At 37.3% G+C, this 22,452-nt stretch overlaps 1 protein-coding gene across 1 annotated transcript in view; it reads left to right on the top strand.

Annotated features, from left to right (window-relative positions):
- Positions 1-22,452, top strand: part of pdia5 (protein disulfide isomerase family A, member 5) — a 63,710-nt gene that overhangs the window by 5,194 nt on the left and 36,064 nt on the right. The window contains exons 2-5 of the mRNA XM_084420245.1: positions 6,032-6,158; positions 13,881-13,968; positions 20,331-20,414; positions 20,532-20,577. Of these exons, the coding sequence (XP_084276371.1) occupies positions 6,032-6,158; positions 13,881-13,968; positions 20,331-20,414; positions 20,532-20,577 (345 nt within the window). The remainder of the gene's footprint in view (positions 1-6,031; positions 6,159-13,880; positions 13,969-20,330; positions 20,415-20,531; positions 20,578-22,452) is intronic.

The following is a 22,452-nucleotide window of genomic DNA, read 5'->3' as shown; positions in this document are numbered from 1 at the left end:
TTAACGTTGAGGATCGTGTTCTTATATGTATCTGCTAACTTATGCTATCGCTCGTTTCTGCTTCTTCTTCACATGTCTTTTGATCAGGGTATTCAGTACTTTTTCAGAAGATTTCATAGCGCCCCCTAACGTATAACAGTGAAAACACAGAAAGCCGGAATTTTCCGTCAATGGTGGGGAAAGAGTTAACAGGCTTTTTGCAAAGCATGAATTGCATTATTGTTCACAAACTAATCTGTGCTTAAATGTGATCAGACTGTAATGATCAGGCACTTTGTTTAAAGTCACTCTTTCCTAATGCTGGGATCCTTTGTGAGGATATGCAGTGCTGTAGGTGCTATACACATATGAATTTACATATTCCTATTTTGTTTAGAAATAATAGCTTATTATAATGCTTTCTTCTTACTGCCTAATGACTGAATTTACATATTTATACTTTGTTTAGAAATAATAGCTTACAACCCGAATTCCGGAAAAGTTGGGACGTTTTTTAAATTTTAATAAAATGAAAACTAAAGGAATTTCAAATCACATGAGCCAATATTTTATTCACAATAGAACATAGATAACGTAGCAAATGTTTAAACTGAGAAATTATACACTTTTATCCACTTAATTAGCTCATTTAAAATTTAATGCCTGCTACAGGTCTCAAAAAAGTTGGCACGGGGGCAACAAATGGCTAAAAAAGCAAGCAGTTTTGAAAAGATTCAGCTGGGAGAACATCTAGTGATTAATTATCAGGTCTGAACATTATTAGCTATAAAAGCTCTGTCTTAGAGAAGCAGAGTCTCTCAGAAGTAAAGATGGGCAGAGGCTCTCCAATCTGTGAAAGACTGCATAAAAAAATTGTGGAAAACTTTAAAAAAACAATGTTCCTCAACGTCAAATTGCAAAGGCTTTGCAAATCTCATCATCTACAGTGCATAACATCATCAAAAGATTCAGAGAAACTGGAGAAATCTCTGTGCGTAAGGGACAAGGCCGGAGACCTTTATTGGATGCCCGTGGTCTTCGGGCTCTCAGACGACACTGCATCACTCATCGGCATGATTGTGTCAATGACATTACTAAATGGGCCCAGGAATACTTTCAGAAACCACTGTCGGTAAACACAATCCGCCGTGCCATCAGCAGATGCCAACTAAAGCTCTATCATGCAAAAAGGAAGCCATATGTGAACATGGTCCAGAAGCGCCGTCGTGTCCTGTGGGCCAAGGCTCATTTAAAATGGACTATTTCAAAGTGGAATAGTGTTTTATGGTCAGACGAGTCCAAATTTGACATTCTTGTTGGAAATCACGGACGCCGTGTCCTCCGGGCTAAAGAGGAGGGAGACCTTCCAGCATGTCATCAGCGTTCAGTTCAAAAGCCAGCATCTCTGATGGTATGGGGGTGCATAAGTGCATACGGTATGGGCAGCTTGCATGTTTTGGAAGGCTCTGTGAATGCTGAAAGGTATATAAAGGTTTTAGAGCAACATATGCTTCCCTCCAAACAACGTCTATTTCAGGGAAGGCCTTGTTTATTTCAGCAGGACAATGCAAAACCACATACTGCAGCTATAACAACAGCATGGCTTCGTCGTAGAAGAGTCCGGGTGCTAACCTGGCCTGCCTGCGGTCCAGATCTTTCACCTATAGAGAACATTTGGCGCATCATTACGTCAAAGACGACCACGAACTCTTCAGCAGCTGGAAATCTATATAAGGCAAGAATGGGACCAAATTCCAACAGCAAAACTCCAGCAACTCATAGCCTCAATGCCCAGACGTCTTCAAACTGTTTTGAAAAGAAAAGGAGATGCTACACCATGGTAAACATGCCCCGTCCCAACTATTTTGAGACCTGTAGCAGAAATCAAAATTGAAATGAGCTCCTTTTGTGCATAAAATTGTAAACTTTCTCAGTTTAAACATTTGCTATGTTATCTATGTTCTATTGTGAATAAAATATTGGCTCATGTGATTTGAAAGTCTTTTAGTTTTCATTTTATTCAAATTTAAAAAACGTCCCAACTTTTCCGGAATTCGGGTTGTATTATAATGCTTTCTTCTTACTGCTTGACTAAAAAAAAATTGAAGATCAAATTGTTGACGAGTAAATGAGAGTGGTCATGTTCATACCTGATGTCAGGAGGTGCAATAGTTCAGAACGAGCCATTTCAGCTAAGTCTTTTCTCTTTTTAAAAAATCTTTCATGATATAACCTATTTACAGTTGGACCTGAGTGTCTTGCTGAAAGTAAGCTGGTCCTTTCAAATACTTCAGTGAGTAGCTCTGACATTTCTTCATAATGCATCACCATGTCTGCTCCCCCCTGTCAGCCCGGCTGAATTCAGAAAAGGTGTGATTTTTCAGGTCCCTCAGCTCTGCGGTACTTTAATTAACCCTGACTTTAATATTCACACTTTCACTGGCACCCAAGGTGCTGGGGCCGCTGGGATGTCACCCTGTCAGCACAGGTTGTCCACTCCACTGGACCCCATTTGCTCATACAGTGTTAATGAAAAGCACGCCACTGAATGAAACTCCCCATTTCAGGAAGGAACAGATTTTTGTCTCTGATCCTTGTCCTTTCATCTTTAATCCACAGAAAATAAACGTTTTACTTACCACTGGCAGGTGAATTGAGAGATGTATGTAGGCCTAATCCGTTTTGGGTGTAATTAATTACAGAGTAATCCAATTACTGTAATTTAATTACTTTTCCCTTGAAAAAGTAAAGTAAGAGATTACTCTTATTTTTTTAATTTACAGTTACTTCTGATGTAATTGGATTAAATACTGTATAGTAGGGCCGCACAATTAATCGAATTTCTATATATATATTCAATGTAAATTGTGATAATCGTAATTAATAATCGCAATTACAATTTCAAGCGAATAATCGGCAATTAAGATTTTTGTCATAATCGTGCAGCCCTACTGTATAGACTATACAAAACAATAGTGGTTTTAACATCAATTTAATGTTAAAATGTATGTTTTTAATGTAACCTCCCTTTACACACTTTGGTCAGTTCAAGAATAATATATGAAATTGTAAATTGTTTATTTGAAAGAATTAAAAGTGCAGTTTCATGCCTATCCTTGTATTGTCCAACTGGTTGAGGTTGATTTATAAAGTAATAAGTAATCCAATACTTTTTAGAGAGAGTAATTAGAACAGTAATCTAATTACACTGTTGAAGATTTAGCAAGTAATTAATTACTTTTTTAGAGTAACTTACCCAGGCACTGTATATATAACAAATTCTTACCCACCTTGAAACTGTACTTTGTATTATTGTTATTATAAAATAACAAATTATGATAAAATTATAAAAATTATGATATGTGTGCGTTGATGAATGTTTATTTGTGAATAAAAGCCTAAATTCAATCTGTTCAGCATTTAAAGCGATCGTGTCTCTTTGGACTGAACCGCTCAATTCATATAGATTAGTTTTACGATCTCTTTATGAACTTTTTGAAGCGTCAAAGTGGTAGTTGTGTAGACTGTCAACGGAGGGACAGAAAGCATTTAGATTTCATCAAAAAGATCTGAATTTGTGTTCCGAAGATGAACGAAAGTCTTACGGGTTAGGAACGACATGAGGGTGAATAATTAATGACAGAATTTTCATTTCTGGGTGAATTAACCCCTTGTGTTGCCACATTAAGTTTTGGAGAAAAAAAGTTGGAAAAGACTTGCAATTTGCTGTCACTTACGTCAACAAGGGTCATATTGTTGCTCTTAGAATTCAGAACTCAAGTTTTATTTATTTACATGCCAAAGCCTAGTTTTACTCTCATTTGGGCCTAAGCAAGTGTTAAAGGTGAAGTATTTAATTTCTGCACCACTGGTGGCACCAAATGGAATTGTGATGGTAAAGGGTCTGCCATTGTTCAAACAAACAGGTAGTCCTTCATGTAGGTCAAACTCACGCCATTGGTTGAGCTAATGTTGTTATGTCAGGGACAATCAGGCTGCTCAAACATATTACAATTCCATTTGATGCCACTAGTGGTGCAGAAAATTAACTTCTTTACCTTAATTTACCCTGCCTGCATGAGGTTTCCAGATAAGACCTGGGATATGATAATGCTAGACTTTCAGAGATCTTTTGGGTTAAAGGGATAGTTCATCATTTACTCACTACCCCCAAGTTGTTCTAAACCTGTTAAACCTGTCAAACCAGTAAAACATTACTTTTATCTGAACACAAAAGAAGATATTTTTGGGTGAACTATCCCTTTAACGTTTGTCCATATGTAATGGAGTTACTCAACAGAATGTGCAGTGATTAATTTAGTCAGGTCACTGGCCATTGTCTCTCGTGTAGAGAATTTGAGTTGTAATTTTTAATGATGCTTGTCTTGGTTTGTCATTTAGAAAGATGAAGGTTGTCAGTGTCTGAGGCACCGGTTTCTCTCATCAACCCTTCCGTTGATGCTGATCAATCTTTGCAGACTTGTACTGTTACTGTCTGTTGCTGTTTTTTTTTTTTTATTGTATTATGTAAAGCTTTTTGCCTCTCTTTTTTTGGGAGAGGATGGAGTTTTTAGAGGGTTTTTGGTTTAATGCTTGAACGGTCTGTGGTTAACACAAGCTGAAGATATTTTCACGTTTTATTCTACGACTCAAAACACATTAGTAAAACAGCTAACAAGAGACACTAGTCAATATAGTCTACTTTTACAGCCTCGTTGTATTTATAATGTCTTGCAAACTTTTTTTTTTTTTTTTACTTTTAGGCTTCAAAAGTTGTGAAGGTTCTTGATAAACAAAATGTGTAAGAATTATCAACTTTTGTTGAGCTTATTTTCTGAAATCCAAAAGCCAATGTAAAAATCCTATTGGCTGTTTGTTGAGGAAACCACAGCGATGCAAACTCCCAAGATGGAGTGCAGCACTCTATGCACCACACATAGGCTACTGTTAAAATCAGACTGAAATAATCAGGGTTTGTGTTTAAAAGGAACTTCAGTTGCTCAGTACCAAAGCTGAGATCCTTCGAAATTCAGATGTTTGTGTAGCTTAGTTTCAATTTATGCTCTTTTTGGACCTGGAAGGAATTTTTGAGTTCTGAAAGTTAGTGTGTTTTCATAGTACATCAAGCTCTTATCTCAAAAGATCAAGGTAAATTTGGTTTCTTATGATAAAACCTCTTTAAAGTTCAGCCACCTTTAATGTGATGTAGGCTTGACGGTGACTCACATGGGAATTCTGTATTTACTGCATGTGGTTCTACAAAAAAAGTTTTTAAAGTTTAACTTGTGAATTACTGTCTTTGTAGGTTTCTCTTCAATGTCTAGGATGTGGAAACTCTACCGACAGTCTCAAAGGGTGTTGATAAGCTATCAGATGGCATCCTGACAGACCAAATGAGTTTTCTTTCAGCATGTCATTTTGTAAATAACATTTGAACTGTCTTGTCCACTAACTGATGAGCATTAATTTCTACTCATTGTGGTAGTGTATTTTCCCTTCAAGCATGTGTCATGGGGAGATAAGAACGTATGATAGGTTGGGTCACTGTCTCTGTTTGTGACATGGCCTGCCTGATCTTGTCATTTTCCTCTTCTTTAGATGACAGCACCTTTATCTGTTGTCACTTAATCAGCTTAGCTCCATCCGAACTGGGAAGACTGATGGAGAGTGTGGCAGAGAGAGTATAATCTTAACAGCAGAAGTCTCACTTCAGAGCACAATTTCGGAAGCTATTTCAGGGCTATTTTTTATTATTATATTTAATTTTTTTTAAAGCATTTGTGACCAACCCTGACTTTAAGCTGCTTTCCAGTTGTTTCTAATCGGTAACAGAGTGATATATGGGTATACTGATGTGATGTAACTACTTTTATGGTATGTTGGCTCTTCTTTGTAATGGCTGTTGTCGTTTCTTTTCAGTTTGACACACTGTTATGACTACACAAATGCCACAATTATATTGTCATGCAGTTTGGGATATTGTTTTGAACCTCCTGTGGTGTTTGGCCTTGACAGTGAAAAATGATGACCTCTGTCTGTCTCACCTCCTCAGGTCGCAGTGTCATCCGCCCTGCAGGCAGCGAAGGTGTCTCCACTCATAGAGAAAGTCAGTGACCACAAGGATTTCAAGAAACTTCTGAGGACCAGAACTAATGTTCTTGTTTTATACACCAAGTCAGGTCAGTCTATCTCAAAACTGTTGTTTTTCAGATGAAATAAAAGTATTACAGCTTTAGCAGCCAAAGATGCCAAGATATCTTAATACAGGGTTCCCACGGGTCCTTGAAATCCTTGAAAGTTTCTGAAAAGAAGAAAGAATCTGAAAAAATGTTTAAGGCCCTGGAAAGTTTTTGAAAATAAACATACATAGAGACGGGTCCTTGAAAGTGCTTGAATTTATTTTGTGCAATAAGTTTTCTGGAAAAAATTCCATATTCACTCCGGTCCCCTAATGTGTTATTTCGCCAACACTTCATGGCCTATACTAGCTTGCTTGATTTACACTAGTTAAGCGCATTTACGTGTTACGTTCAGGGTTTTCCCTGCATAGAGAATTATGAGGCCGCCTCCGTCAAATTCCGTGCTGCCTCCGGCTCGCGACGAAACTCGGACAGACAGTCACATGGTCAGATACACTTTTCTCAAACTGTATAGTTTGCCGATAGTGCCGCGGGTCGGGCGGGCCAAGTAATACAAACATTCCATTCCAATGAATCGAGGGTGGATGACAAATAAATCATTATAATGTGTTGAGTTTAATAAAGACATGGAACTCTCATCACGGTAAAACACAATGAACGTGCGTGACTCTTTTACTTTCGTTTTCAACAACGTTATTCTCTTCAGTGAAAACCCATCAAGGAAAACATATCAGGGCTCGAGTAGCTTGTCAGGGACCATAGACTGTCCGGGACACGTGTGGGTTTTTTTTTTCTTTTTTTGAAGGGAAAAGTGAGAGAGAATTGTAGGCCTACTACTTGCCCAACCGGACAAATATAAGCCCCCGGACCCCCCCTAGAGGAACCAGGCTCCACCCACAAAAATAATGTGAGAAACACATTAGGCTATATGATGATCTACAAAAAATACTAATTTCCTGCATAAGGTACTGTGTTGCACGTTGCCATGACGTTCACGCGCGCATGAAACTACGATGGTACCTCAACGTCCACATTAAGTCCTTGAATTTGAGGGTATTGGACCTGGAAAGTCCTTGAAAGGTCCTTGAATTTGAAGTTAACCAAGGTGTGGGAACCCTGTTAATAAACAGATTAATTAAAATCACAATTGCCAATAGATATGTTTTAGTATATAGTTTTAGTATAGTTTTTGCAATTTTTTGCTATTTTTTTTGTGTAAAAGAACTTTAATGGGTTACACTATTTTAAGGCAATGTAGTTACATTGTACTTACTTAAATAAGTACTGGTTAATATTAATTAACTACATGTACTTACTATAGAGTTAGGGTTAGGGTTTGGCTTTGCATAATTTACTGTTATTACTATGGTAATAATTGGTTATGCATAATTTACTGCTATTATTATGGTAAGTCCATGTAACATGTTACAACGTCATCTTAAAATAAAGTGTTACCCTTTAATGAAAATTATTTAATAAAATGCAAATATAATCAATATTCAAGGAAATACACTAGAAAAAAAAGAGACTGTTGCAAAAGAATGTTCAAATAAATGGCGTACTTTTGAACTGTCTGTTCATCAAAGAATCTTCAAAAAAAAAGTATCACGGTTTCCACAAAAACATTAAGCAGTTAACTGTTTTCAACATTTATAATAATAAGAAATGTTTCTTGAGCACCAAATCAGCTTATGAGAATAATTTATGAAGGATCATGTGACACCTAATACTGGAGTTATGGCTGTTGAAAATCAGCCGTTTACCTCCAGTCTTTGTGCTAAGCTAGGCTAGCGGTGGGTGCGTCAGACAGAGTTACGGCACGCACGGAGATGAAAAAGGTATGTATGGAGTTATCTAACTCTGGGGGATAAGGTGAATAAGCTAAAGTCCCAAAAAGTCAGGGTGTTCCTTTAAGTTTATCAAGCAACAAGAATACTTTTTGTGCGCAAAAACCCCCCAAAATAACGACTTTATTCAACTATTCATTTTCTTCTGTGTTGGCCTCTGAGTGAGTTCACGAGAGCTCCACGACGCATGCGTGAGAACTGAGAAGTACACTCACGTACACTATTATATAATATTAACCTTTTTCCGGATACAACTCCACGGTGTGACAGGATGCGGTGATGATCCACTCAAGCAGGTGTCATTCATGAAGCCACTCCGGTGATGAGCCCAAAACGTAAATCCAATCTGCTGATCCACAATGTGACAAGATGCCGTGGTACTCTTGAATTTGTTTTGTCCCAGACGTGACTTCAACACATGCAATCGGATGGCAACTCGACAAAAAGATAATAAAGTTGGATAAACAAATTAAAATAGGACTTATTAAAACTAAATTAAAACAAGTTAAAATATAAAAAATCGGAGAGCAGCGGCAGACGTACACTCTCCCAACAGGAAGTCGCACTCTTATGATAGAAGTCTATGAAGAAGTGAGACAGCTCTCAGATTTCATCAAAAATATCTTAATTTGTGTTCTGAAGATGAACGAAAGTCTTACGGGGTTGGAACAACACGAGGGTGAGTAATTACTGACAGAATTTTCATTTTTGGGTGAACTAACCCTTTAAATGGTTGTGTACATTGCTAACAATAAAAATGTGATCATTTATTTTGTGGTGGCGTCTCAGTGATAATGTTGACTGAGCAGGTAATCAGAATTATTGGCCTTATTAGTCTAGCAAAAAAATCCTTACTGTTCCAACCCTGTGTTAGCTATAAATAGGCTGGCTTTAACTTGCTCAGCAGGATTGTCTACCTTTCTGCCATGACAGTATTTAACCTGAAAGAGAACTCACCATAGAAGCAGATACTTTTGTTATATATATATATATACTATATAGTACACACGTACACTATTCTAAGTGAGGAAAACACCCAATACAGTCAATAAAGTCCAGCTGCCAAACAACAATATGGTCATGATACAATTCCCCTGTAGAGAAACTCTCACCAGGTGCTGAGTCTAATACAAATCCAATGACAGTCAATGATATTAATCCATGCGTGGTCCATGAAAATATTTTCCTTTTTCCGGTTACAACTCCACGGTGTGACAGGATGCGGTGATGATCCACTCAAGCAGGTGTCATTCATGAAGCCACTCCGGTGATGAGCCCAAAACGTAAATCCAATCTGCTGATCCACAATGTGACAAGATGCCGTGGTACTCTTGAATCGCTGACTGAGTTGTTTTGTCCCAGACGTGACTTCAACACATGCAAACGGACGGCAACTCGACAAAAAGATAATAAGTTGGATAAACAAATTAAAATAGGACTTATTAAAACTACATTAAAATATAAAAAACCGGAGAGCAGCGGCAGACGTACACTCTCCCAACAGGAAGTCGCACTCTTATGATAGAAGTCTTATGATAGTAGTGAGACAGCTCTCAGATTTCATCAAATCTTAATTTGTGTTCAGAAGATGAACGAAAGTCTTACGGGGTTGGAACAACATGACGGTGAGTAATTACTGACAGAATTTTTTTGGGTGAACTAACCCTTTAAATGGTTGTGTACATTGCTAACAATAAAAATTTTATAATTTATTTTGTGGTGATACTCAGTGATAATGTTGGCTGAGCAGGTAATCAGAATTATTGGCCTAACTAGTCTAGCAAAAAAATCCTTACTGTTCCAACCCTGTGTTAGCTATAAATAGGCTGGCTTTAACTTGCTCAGCAGGATTGTCTACCTTTCTGCCATGACAGTATTTAACCTGAAAGAGAACTCACCATAGAAGCAGATACTTTTGTTATGCCCGAGAATGCAAAATGAATGTCCATTGTGATTTGCATCCTGGCACATTAAGGAACATGATGCATAAAGTCAAGCTTGCATTGCTATAAGTGTATGTGTTACATGCCCTAAGGGAAAATTCATTGAGACAGCTATGATTCTGTTACAGGATATGCCAACAAACCTATAACTGTATAGTATCTCACAAAAGTGAGTACACCCCTCACATTTCAGCAAACATTTTAGTATATCTTCTCAAGGGACAATACTATAGACAATACTATATACTTGGATATATTTTAGTCAATGTGCTGCTTGTATAGCAGTATAAATTTACTGTCCTCTGAAAATAACTCAACACACAGCCATTATTGTCAAAATAGCTGGCAACAAAAGTGAGCACCATTGTTATCTAGCATTGCCTTAATCCTCCTAGGCATGGAGTTCACCAGAGTTGCACAGGTTGATGCTGGGACCCTCTTCCACTCCTCCATAATGACATCACGGAGCTGCTGGATGTTAGACACATGGTTCTTCTCCACCTTCCGCTTGAGGATACCCCACAGGTGCTCATTAGGGTTCTGGTCTGGAGACATACTAATCATGCCGTTCGGCCCAGTTTCTGAAGGGAGGACATCATGTTCTGCTTCAGAAATTCACAGTACATGTTGGAATCCATGTTTCCCTCAATGAAGCTCAGCTCCCCAGTTCCAGCAGCACTCATGCAGCCCCAGACCATGATGCTACCACCACCATGCTTGACTGTAGGCAAGACACAATTTTCTTGGTACTCCTCACCAGGGCATCGATACACATGCTGGACACCATCTGAGCCAGTCAAATTTATCTTAGTCTCATCAGACCACAGGACATGGTTCCAGTAATTCATGCTCTTGGACAGGTTGCTTTCAGCAAACTGTTTGTGGGCTTTCTCGTGAGCCAGCTTCAGAAGAGGCTTCCTTCTGGGACGTGGGCCATGCAAACCAACTTGTTGCGATGTGTGGTCTGAGCACTGACAAGCTGTCCTTCCGCTTCTGCAACCTCTAAAGCAATGCTGGCACGATCATGCGTCTGTTTTTTTTAAGCCAGCTTCTGCGCCTGATGCACAGCACGAGGACTCAACTTATTTGATTGACCCTTGCGAAGCCTGTTCCAAGTGTAACCCGTCTTGGAAAACCTCTGTATTCTAATTCTCAAATCCTTAGAGAGTTATTTGCCATGAGGTGCCATGTTGAACATCCAGTGGTCAGTATGAGAGAATTGTACTCAAAGCGCAAATTTTAACTGCTCTAATACAAGATACACAAATTTGTATGGTCCAAAAACATGAACATTATGAATAGGACATGTGGCTTTGCATGGTTAAAAGACGTACAGCTATTATAACGTAGGGTGTGTTCACTTTTGTTGCCAGCTATTTTGACAATAATGGCTGTGTGTTGAGTTATTTTCAGAGGACAGTAAATATATACTGCTATACAAGCAGCACATTGACTACTCTAAAATATATCCAAGTTTAATTTCTATAGTATTGTCCCTTGAGAAGATATACTAAAATCTTTGCTGAAATGCGAGGGGTGTACTCACTTTTGTGAGATACTGTATGTCACAATAGGTACGTCAAGTTTGCTTTCACTACCAAAAGCATGTTGGCGCCTTTACACTTGACCTTCTGTACACTTGGAGTTTTCTCTACTTACCACACTCATTAGCTGAGTAAATATAAATCTAATGGCCATAGACCGAGAAGAACTTAAAGAACAGAGAAGCATAAAAACTTCAGCACCCTCAACCTAATGTAATGCTTTTCTCTCTCCCAGCTATTAGAAAAAAATCACCCCCTACCACTGCATATTCATTTGCATCACTCCTGGCTGTTATTAGCAAATCTTGCAGGCACAGGGCCATTTATGGGTACCGTATGGATGAACAGTCCATAAACAATCTCCCACCCACAAAGCAAGGAAAGAGCCTCTCAAGGTTTTGCTGTGCAAGATTTATTAGTTTCATAATTCACGACTCATTTCGAGCGCATGAGGTCATTGGATAAGACTGTGTATCGAACAGTGTGTTTGATTGATGGCTGACTAGCGCTGCTCATCCTGTGCATTTCCATTAGATGCATCCTGCTAACTGTGATAGTTGCTTTAGACTATAGGAACACATTCATGATCAGGTGGTAAACAGACACTTCTCGTTCCAAAAGGTATTGGCTTCAACTCGGTTCATTAGATTAAAACCAAGACGTGCTGATAGGCAGAACCCTGAAATTATTGTACCTTTGACCTTGGCCGGTGTGATTAATGGGAACAAAAGCAGATTGCAGGTTCAGTGGTGTAGTATTAGATCAGAGACTCTCACAAATGTGTAAATCTGTGGTGTAGTAAAACTGTCACTGTGTTTTTACACTTAGTACTTTCACGCTGTGCGTTGTTGTTCCATACCGAGGTGTGTTGGCAAATTGCTTTCATTATCAAAGTGAGAACTATGCGCTGAAAAGCTTGTGAAATTGCTGAGCAACATTCACTTCACTTTTTTGAATTTTTTAAATATATATTATTTATTCATTTATATTTGATGAAAACATTTTAGGTCTACCCTTTTTATCACCAAGTAAACGTTGTAAATATTGCACTTGCCCTAATGACAACCTTCACCAAACATTTGAAAGAAATTATTGATGTGCAACAATGTACATACGGTACATTGTTGCACATCAATAATTTCTTTCAAATGTTTGGTGAATGTTGTCATTAGGGCAAGTGCAATATTATGTAACTACCGGTATATATGCATTTCTAGACCAGACCGTTTTTTTATGTGAACTTGAGTTCATATCAAAAAAAAAAAAATTTAACTTAAGTTTGATTTTATGAACATCTGGATGAATGTACTCACCAAATACTGTAGTGTGTGTGTATATCTATATCTATATCTATATCTATATATCTATATCTATATCTATATATCTATCTCAGATCTTTTTAATGTTTTTGAAAGAAGTCTCTTGTACTCAGGAATACAGTAAAACAGTAATATTGTGAAATTATTACAATTCAAAATAACTGTTTTGTATTTTTATATATATTCAAATTTTATTAAGACATTACTCCTGTCTACAGTGTCACATGATCCTTCAGAAATCATTCTAATATGCTGATTTGGTGCTCAAGAAACATTTCTTATTATTACCAACGTTAAAAACAGTTGTGCTGCTTAATATTTATGTGTAAATTGTGATTATTTTTTTAGGATTCTTTGATGAATAGAAAGTTCAAATGAACAGCATTTATTTGAAATAGAAATTTTTGTAACATTATAAAGTATTTACAGTCACTTATACTCCTGTGTTTCACCTGAAATGTTATTCTGAAGAGAGTGATAGGAATCATGTTTGTATGTGAATCCACGTCATTCCTTTTCCTTACTTTAATTTAGTAATTATTTATTTTTGGATGTATTCATATATTGCCCTGCAAACATATTTTAGTTCAAAGTATATGTGTTTACATACAGCCTAATAGTCGGTTATTAATCTGACTAATAGCAATCAGAATGAAAAACTTTCATGTAAACGCCAATCAAAACACTATACAAAACAGATTTTCTCTCTCACACTCACTCACACAGAGATCTTTTGAGCTAGCAATGGCTTGCTTAGTAGGCTATGAGAATGCAGATCAGAAGCATTGGCTAAATGTGAAAATTCATTTGTAAATGTTTTTTTTTTTTTATATATATATATTTTAACGGTATGTAAAATGTTAAGTTATTTTCTTTAATTGCATGTATTATGAAAAAAAAAAAAAAGAGAAATAAAGTGAATTCAAGCATTATAATTGAGGCTATTTATAGCATGTGCTCTCTGTGGGCGACATGCAGGCTCAATGTGGGCTTCCAGGTGCCATGGGGACAGTGTTGGAGCTTACACTGGATACAAGCTTATGATATTTAAGGGTGTTACTGCCTCTCTTCTACAGTCTTCTTAATGTGTTTTTTTGTGTGTCCTCAGCTTCGTCTGGAGATTCTCATCTAAAGCTGCTGTCTGATGTGGCTCAGGCCGTGAAAGGTCAGGGTACCATCGCCTGGGTGAATTGTGGGTAAGTCTCCATCGATTTGGCTCTTGTATTTGAGCAGGTTACTGCTAGTGTACTTTTTTGCCACTAAGGTTGAGGCAGCTGACATCCTGATCAAATTATTGGTGTTTCTCTAATACTGATATTGTATCTTTATACCAGCTGTGACGTAATAATATAAACAGCAATACATGCGGTATGAAGGTAATAGATGCCGTTTTTAGACTAGAGAGGATATTTCTGGTCAAACTGTATGTTAATGTAATTTTAAAATGTCCAGGAGAATTATGCTGTGTCCGAAATCGAATACTTAGTATGGGAAAAACAGTACGCTAACAGAGTAGTATGTCCGAATAGAATTCGAAAAAAACAAGTACCCAGATGACCTACTACTTCTGCCGAGATTCTGAAGTGCGCATTCAATGGACACTTAACTATCCCATGAGGCCACAGGAAAGGATTTATAAATAGCAGTCAATTGACGCTGGTAGGTAACGTAATACTAGTATGTCTGAGTTTCATTCATACTACTCTATTCATATTATATATAACATACTTTTTAACAGTCATGAAGTAAGTTCAAATTGAAATGTAGTACCTACTCAGACAGTATGCGAATGCACCGTTTGATTATTCATAATTTGCACCTTAAGCCTAAATAATTGCACAGGTCATGTTTACATCCATGTCTGTGGTGATTACCTTGTATTGTCTTGTGGCTTATCTTGTTCCATTGCATTCTAGTTCAGCTCATGCGAGCGCAACAGCTCAGCATCTTCTCAGCGTATTTCTCTGCTTTTAGAAAGAGATATCACAAAAGTAGTTAAGATGTTTCTGATAATTAGCAATCAAAGCTTGCCTCAGAATCATTTCTTGATAAATGGTAGGATGTGAAGCTTGTTCTAGCTTAGCCAAGCATCGTTTCTTTTTCCAGAACCAATCCATAGAGCACCTTTTTGAGACCATCTTGGGTACATTGAGTCCCCTTGTGAACAACTTATATAAAGCTGGGTTTAAAAAAAGTAACTCCTCACAGGCAGCAGTGTGATAGAGCAAAGCAGAGATATGCCCACACATTTTCTACAGATGACAGGGACCTGAGAGATGGCCAACTACAGTCCACTGGGGGAGACCATTAAGGAAGTAGGTCATTGACAGAGTGGGATCAGTGTGAAGAAAATGGGAATGCAATAATCCTGCAGTCTGAACGATCCAATTGGATATTTTGTGAAAATTTGTTGAAATAGGCCAGCTACTTTTTCTCCGGACCTTCAAACTTTTCTTGGCTTTTAACTTAATTTTTTTCCACTCAACTTGTTTGAAGACCGCAATCTCGGCCACTAACTGTTTTTCCTCTTTCGCAATTTTGAGCCTTGGATACCCACTTCCAAACCCCCCTGCACGCAAAACTTATTGACTTGACCCATGACTCATGCTTTAGAATAGCGTATGGTGCTTGAAAAGGATGACCATTTATTTCATAGAGGCTGAGGAGGGTATGAAGGTGTATGTCTATGCATGTGTGCTTATTGCCATCTGTGATCCTGAGTCAGTTCGTTCAACACACAGCATGCCTAATTGAGTTTCCCACATGACAGACTGAGCTCTGATCTCCGCAGCACCTATATCGGTTCTGCCACAAAGGCGGTATGTGGGAAATGTGGAACGCTAATGATGGTGTCTCATCTACCTTTAAGGGATGGAGCCGGTTGGGGGCGGATGCTGTCAGAAGCATAATTGAATTCTGTTTCTTTGAATTTCCATTAGCATGGAGCTTTAGATCGCTGCTGAGTCCTCTCTGCTCTTATTTGTCCTTATGTAATACATTTCCATGCTCATTATCGCTCAAGGGAAGGGAAGTCTTTTCAATGGAGCGATCTGGATCTCTTTGGGAGGGTGTGGGTGTACTGTATGTGCGGTGACAGTGGGACCAGGTAATCGTGGGTCTTTTCTGTTCTCAGATTCTGTTGAGGTGTGAGTGTTAAGATAGAGTGCTCTGTTGCTGTTGTTTTTTTGTTGTTTTTTGTCATTGGCTTTATGACAAAGATGGATTTGTCTGGAACTGGAGTGTTGAATGAATTTAGCGAGCACTGAATTTTGAATCCCTCTGTGGCACTTTGCCATAAATAGGATTCAAATAGGGCCAGAAACCCTTAGAAACAAAGGCTGTATTTGTTTTTTCATCAATTGGCCAGTTAAAAGTAGATACTTAATTTTCAGAAAATTGATCGTCAGCCTCAGTCAGGAAGTTAAACTAAATATTAAATGTGCAGTTATGTGTCCTCAGTTAATTTTCTATGATTTGCCGTTTCTGTTTTTGAAATGCACATCAAATAAAAATTTCTAGAGCTTGCTAGTTTGAAACCAAATGTGTAATTATTTATTTAACTTGTATTTCCATTTAAAATATTGTTGATTGTTGATAATGTTTTCTTACAATAACTTGAGTAACAGTTGAGCATGATAAATGTTTACTTTTTGTGTAAAAATTGAGAGCTGCAAATGTATACTTATCATGTAGAAAGAGTCCAAATGACTTTACTACTTGTGATAAAAGACATTTGATGTTTAAATCTAGCTACTTTTCATGCAACATTGATTTTATGTTAGATAAGTTTATCTAACATATCTAATATTTCCCACAATAAAGCACATGGAATTAATGCTTAAAAAAAAAAAACATTCTACTGGCCCGGTCGGTCCAGCCGTAATTTTTTTTACTTGCCAAAATTTTGCCTTTGTTTTTGATCAGTAACCTTAATAATGCTTAATAAAAAATACTAGCCTAACTCATAAATTCAAATATTGTGAAAGACAAGTAAACTGTCAGTAATAAAATAAGAACAACTAATTAAATTACGAGCAATAGCACAAATATAATAGAACAAACATACAAATAAAATAAACACTGCTTTTTATGTTTTTCAGGTAAGTCTAGCAGTAATTTTCAGGTAGAGAAAATTAATAATCAAATGAAAAACTAGCACTGCATAGTCTTCACTGTATAAATTAAATATAGATTAATTCTTATTAAAGTTACTAAAGTCATTCAGTAAAGAGCAGTGAGTTATTTTTTTTCTTTGTCCTTTGTTGCTTGATTAACATTAAAACAAAGACAGCAGCAGGTTGGTTTATTAGGCTGACTATGTTTACTAGGATACTTACCAAGACTGGCATTTTTGACGCAATTTTTTGGCGTGCAAGAGAGCTTAATTCAGCATTTGCATGCTGTCTGAGAAGCGGCTTTCTGGGCTTCGGATGTGTGCGCGCACACAACTTCTCACACTATTGAATGGAGTTCTCTTTCGTGTCTTCTTGTTCTTGAATATTTAAATTGGCAAGGCTTAAAAACACTTGCAAATGATAAACTTTCGTGGTGCAGCACTGCCTAAATCTGGCAAGTGACAGTTGTGTGAACTGTCCTGAGCGACGTTTACGCTGACCTAGGGCTGGGCGATATATCGATATAAAAAATATATCGATATATTTTGAAATGCGATATGGAATTAGACCATATCGCATATATCGATATAGTTCAAATTTTCAAATAGTCCGCCCCTCCTTCCACTCTGCGCGCGTGTTTAGAGCATGTTATGTTCTGAGAGGCGAATCATGACTACTTCAGAAAACCCAGCACAATAGGAACTAACAGGCAGTGACATAAGTGTACGCTGAAATAAAGTTTTTCACCTCAGAAACACGGACTTTCTTGTCCTGTCAGCCGTTATACTGTGCTCGGAGCGCACACTCTTCAATTGCACGCGCAAATGCTGCGGCGCGCGCGCGCTGTGTATTGCTTCACTGTAGGCTATATAAAGGGCAAAAGAAACTATACGAGCATGCAACACCGTTACATTGTAAATTACACAAAATAAAAGTAATGCAGGTATGATTTTCATTCTATTCACCTGAGCAGTTTCCATGTTTCATTAACAGTTATTGTTAATATTGTGTATTCACCATGGTAACTGTCGTTTACTTTATTTTTCTTTGTGTTATTTTTTTTATTTTTAAATGACTGTAGTGGCTCATACCACATTGTATTAACAAAAACTAGTTTGGGACTGCTATTTAATAGCTTTAGCATAGGCCTACTGTTTATTTATTAGTAGCCTACTAGTCTTTACTAGTCATATTTTTACAATTTATGTTAAGTAAAGGGGGACAGTACTTGTGTGTGTGTGTGTGTGTGTGTGTGTGTGTGTGTTAACAAATTTTGTGTAAACATGTTATAATTTGCCTATATATATGTAGGCTATATATAAGCAAATTATAACATGTTTACACAAAATTTGTTTATATATATTCAATGTAAACTTTGATAATCATAATTAATAAATCACAATTACAATTCCAAGGGAATAATTGGCAATTATGATTTTTGTCATAATCGGTGCAGCCCTAAGGTAAAGAAACCTGTTTATAATTTATTAATTTGATTTTGCAACTGTTCACTGAAATAGCCGGTTTCAATTAAACTACTTGTGACATGTCATGTTTGGCTTTGACTGAACATTTGCTCTCACTTTGCAGAAAAAATATCGGGATATATATCGTATATCGATATTCAGCCTAAATATATCGGGATATGACTTTTGGTCCATATCGCCCAGCCCTACGCTGACCCCGAGACATCAGGCAGGTCTTATTGTCGAGTCGTGCTTGGGATGAAAAGTATGCCGGATTGTGGAATGTTTGCTGTCTACACAATGTCTATCACCAGGACCACATATTCGTACAAAATCCATTTAATGCTCAGGACTTTTTGAAGCATGCTTTTCAGCTGTGAGAAGTCACTAAAGCAGAGCGAGGAGGAAAAAACATTTAACATTTCTTATCAGGAGACCTGTGGCTCTGAATTCAAGCAGGCAGACTTTATGTATAATACACTGAAGCAAAGGATGCTGAATGTCTTGTCCTTCAAAAAAAAAAGAAGATTGACAGGGTTTGCCAAAACTTAGAAGCGCCCCTTACATTAGCTTATTGCTGTGGTCATCTGTCGCTTCCCATGAGCGGTCTCGTATTGCTGCTACAGCAATTTATTAAATGTCTTGGGACATTAATTGTATCACTTCACTTTTTGGCTGCATCAATTTGCATGACAAATGTCCTTCAAGGGCCTGTGTTATAATAGAATAATGTGATTATAATATTTGTTGAGCATAATTCGCTATGACTTGATGTTCGCTATGACTTGATGTTGTGTTTGTACAAAAAGTATGAAGTTAATTGATTGTGCTTGCAGACACTGTACTGAACATGGTTGCTTCAAACTTTGTTTCCTTGCATTTCTACTAGACTCATGTGCCATTCATGCTTGAATTGATAATATCTTTAATATCCAATTCAATTACTAAGTTTGAATTCAGGTAGCAAACAAAGTGCAAAATTGTAATTAAGAAATTATGTCTGGAAAGATTCAGAAATAGATGTGAAAATTGGCGGCAGAAATATCAGTAATTTCCGCTATGCTGATGAGACAACCTTATTAGCAGAAACCAAAGATGGTCTTGAAACACCTTATAGTAAAAGTTCAAAAGGAAAGTGAAAAGATGGGACTCCACCTGAACATCAAAAATGATGTCAACAGCTGGAACCGGTGCAATTAAGGTAACCATCAACCTGAGAAGAAATTGAATACGTTAAGTACTTCTGCTTCTTAGGATCTATGATCGACCAAACTGGAGACTGCGCACCTGAAATAATGAATTTCATTAGGATGTAATGCAATGCTAAGCATGCACCAAATCTGGAAGAGCAAAGACATCAACCTCACAACCAAATGTAGGCAGCCCCTTCGATCAAGCAGTTGTTTCCTTCGGCAATTGTGTTTCCTATATCAACATATGGATGTGAAAGCTGGACTATGAAAAAAAAAAACTGATCGAAGGAGGATTGATGCCTTTGAGTTGTAGTGTTGGAGAAGGCTCTTAAGAATACCATGCAGCAATGGATACCAACAGAGAGATCCTGGACTGCATTAAACCAGAGATGTCACTTGAGGGAAAACTGACCATACTGCGGCTCATCTTGGCCGTGTGTTGTGAACAACTTCACTAGAAAATACTATAATGCTTGGCACAGTTAGTGGAACAAGAAAAAGAGGCCGCCAAAAAACACGTTGGCCCGACACCATCAAAAATATCACCTGCCTTGGCATAGAACAGCTGAAAAAGGCGTTATGCATGACGGAAATGGCCCATAGAAACGCCCAGAGTCGGATACGATTGTAATGGAATTCCAACACATGAATTAAAAAGGAAGCAATTATTAAAATTAGAAATTTGTCCAAGCTGATATCTATCAAAAAACAACTGTTTTAAATGTACTATATGTGATTATTTTATGTGATTGTTCATGTTTCTTCTGTACGTTTGCCTCCACAGGGATTCAGAAGGCCGCAAACTCTGTAAAAAAGTCAAGGTAGATCCCAGCTCAAAAACCAAAGGAGTCGAGGTCCTGCATTACAAGTAAGAATAGTCTTCATTTTCTGAGATCCATGTAACAATGGTAAATGAAGGTCTTACGAATTATTACTGAGGACCATGAGTTCAGCAATTCATCTTGTAGTATTGTATTCCTTTTAGGGATGGGACCTTCCACACGGAATACAACAGACCATCCACATTTAAGGTAATTTTTCAGAAAAGTGCATTTTAATGAAGGCATCTTTCACAAAAATCACAGCTTTTTTGAAGCCTCTTTCAGAATCCAGTTTATCAATATTTCTTTGTTAGACACATGGATTGACAATCCGCATTTTCAGAAAATTTCGTCTGTGCATTTTTGGATGCATACTCTGTCATCTGTGAGTGGATGATTCGCTCTTTGTTGTTATTTATCCGCTTGACGCCCACAGTTTTTCCCATGGCTGTTATTTCATAGTACTCAGCCTCAAGAACCAGAAGTCCAAGCTTCATAAGTAGACGAATCAAATTAGTCTCCATTGGTTTCTCTCACCTATCTCATTCTCCACACGCCTTTCAGCTCAATTATGAGCGAATGTGACGAGGCATTGATGAATGGCTCTGCTGTAATGTGAATATGTTAAAAATGAATGAGCTGAGCTATGCTGGATGATGAAACAGTGATGGGACATGTTCGCTGGCGCCACTGGTGTGGAAAAAATGGAGAGCTCTTTTTAAATGTACCTGCTGTTAAGTATCACATATTGCTCTTAATTTTCCCTTGGTATAGCAATAACACTGTACTTTGAGCACTTCACGTCAAGGGAGTGATTAGTTCCTAATGTATAGGATTCATAGATTAGGAACTAAATTAGTGTAATTGTGCAAGAGTGAAACTTTTTTCATCGGTGATAAATCTCCATACTTTTTATGTTCAAGTTGGATCATGCTTAGAACAAGTTTGGAATATTACCTAAATTAGCAAAATGACCAAAAGTCAAAATTTCAGTAGTCAAAATGTAAATGTTCAATAACCAATTTATGCCACTGCAAATACTAATATGCCACACACAATATAACACACTCCTTTTAAAAAAGGAAAAAAAGAAAGAAAAAAAAAAGATAAATACTAAGAACTTATGAACTGACTCAGTACTATAATGCAGAAATATTTGTGGTTGCATTTTTTTTTTATATATATATATATATATATATAAATTATTTTAGTAGCATGAAAGAATGTCATACTTTTATTCACTGCAGGATGCATTAAATTGATTAAAAGTTCAAAATAAATACTTTTACATTTGTTACAAATAAATCTATTTTAAAGGAACACTCCACCGTTTTTTGAAATAGGGCTTATTCACCTTCTTTCCTACATTTAGATAGGTGGGCAAATGCATTTTTGTCTCAGTGCATGCATTGTTTTAGTTTGACAGGGTCGGCGCTAGCTTAGCTTAGCATAATGAATGGAATCCTTTGTTGCCAGCTAGCATGTCCTGAGTAAAAGTGATATAAAAAATAAATAAAAAAAAACACCTAATTACTTCTTGTGGCCTGCGTATTCACAACAAGTACAAATAGCGATGCAGAATAACACTAGGTGATTTCCTATGCAGATATTGACTTGGGACTATATTAGGGGGAAGCACAGGCAAAGCACTGCTACTTGGGCGCAGAGATATCACGCCCAAGTAGCAGTGCTTCGCCTGTGCTTCCCCCTAATATAGTCCTTAATATATAAGTCAATATCTGCCTAGGAAATCGCCTAGTGTTAATCTGCATCGCTATTTGTACTTGTTGTGAATACGCAGGCCACAAGAAGTAATTAGGTGTTTTTTTTTATTTATTTTTTATATCACTTTTACTCAGGACATGCTAGCTGGCAACAAAGGATTCCATTCATTATGCTAAGCTAAGCTAGCGCCGACCCTGTCAAACTAAAACAATGCATGCACTGAGACAAAAATGCATTTGCCCACCTATCTAAATGTAGGAAAGAAAGTGAATAAGCCCTATTTCAAAAAACGGTGGAGTGTTCCTTTAAATAAATGTTGTCCTTTTGAACTTTCTGTTAATCAAAGAATCCTCAAAAAAT

The sequence above is a fragment of the Rutilus rutilus genome (assembly GCF_951802725.1).
Source record: "Rutilus rutilus genome assembly, chromosome: 10".
Lineage (NCBI taxonomy): Eukaryota > Metazoa > Chordata > Actinopteri > Cypriniformes > Leuciscidae > Rutilus > Rutilus rutilus.
The sequence above is the reverse complement of the archived record's forward strand: the minus strand, read 5'-3'. Positions and strand labels throughout refer to the sequence as shown.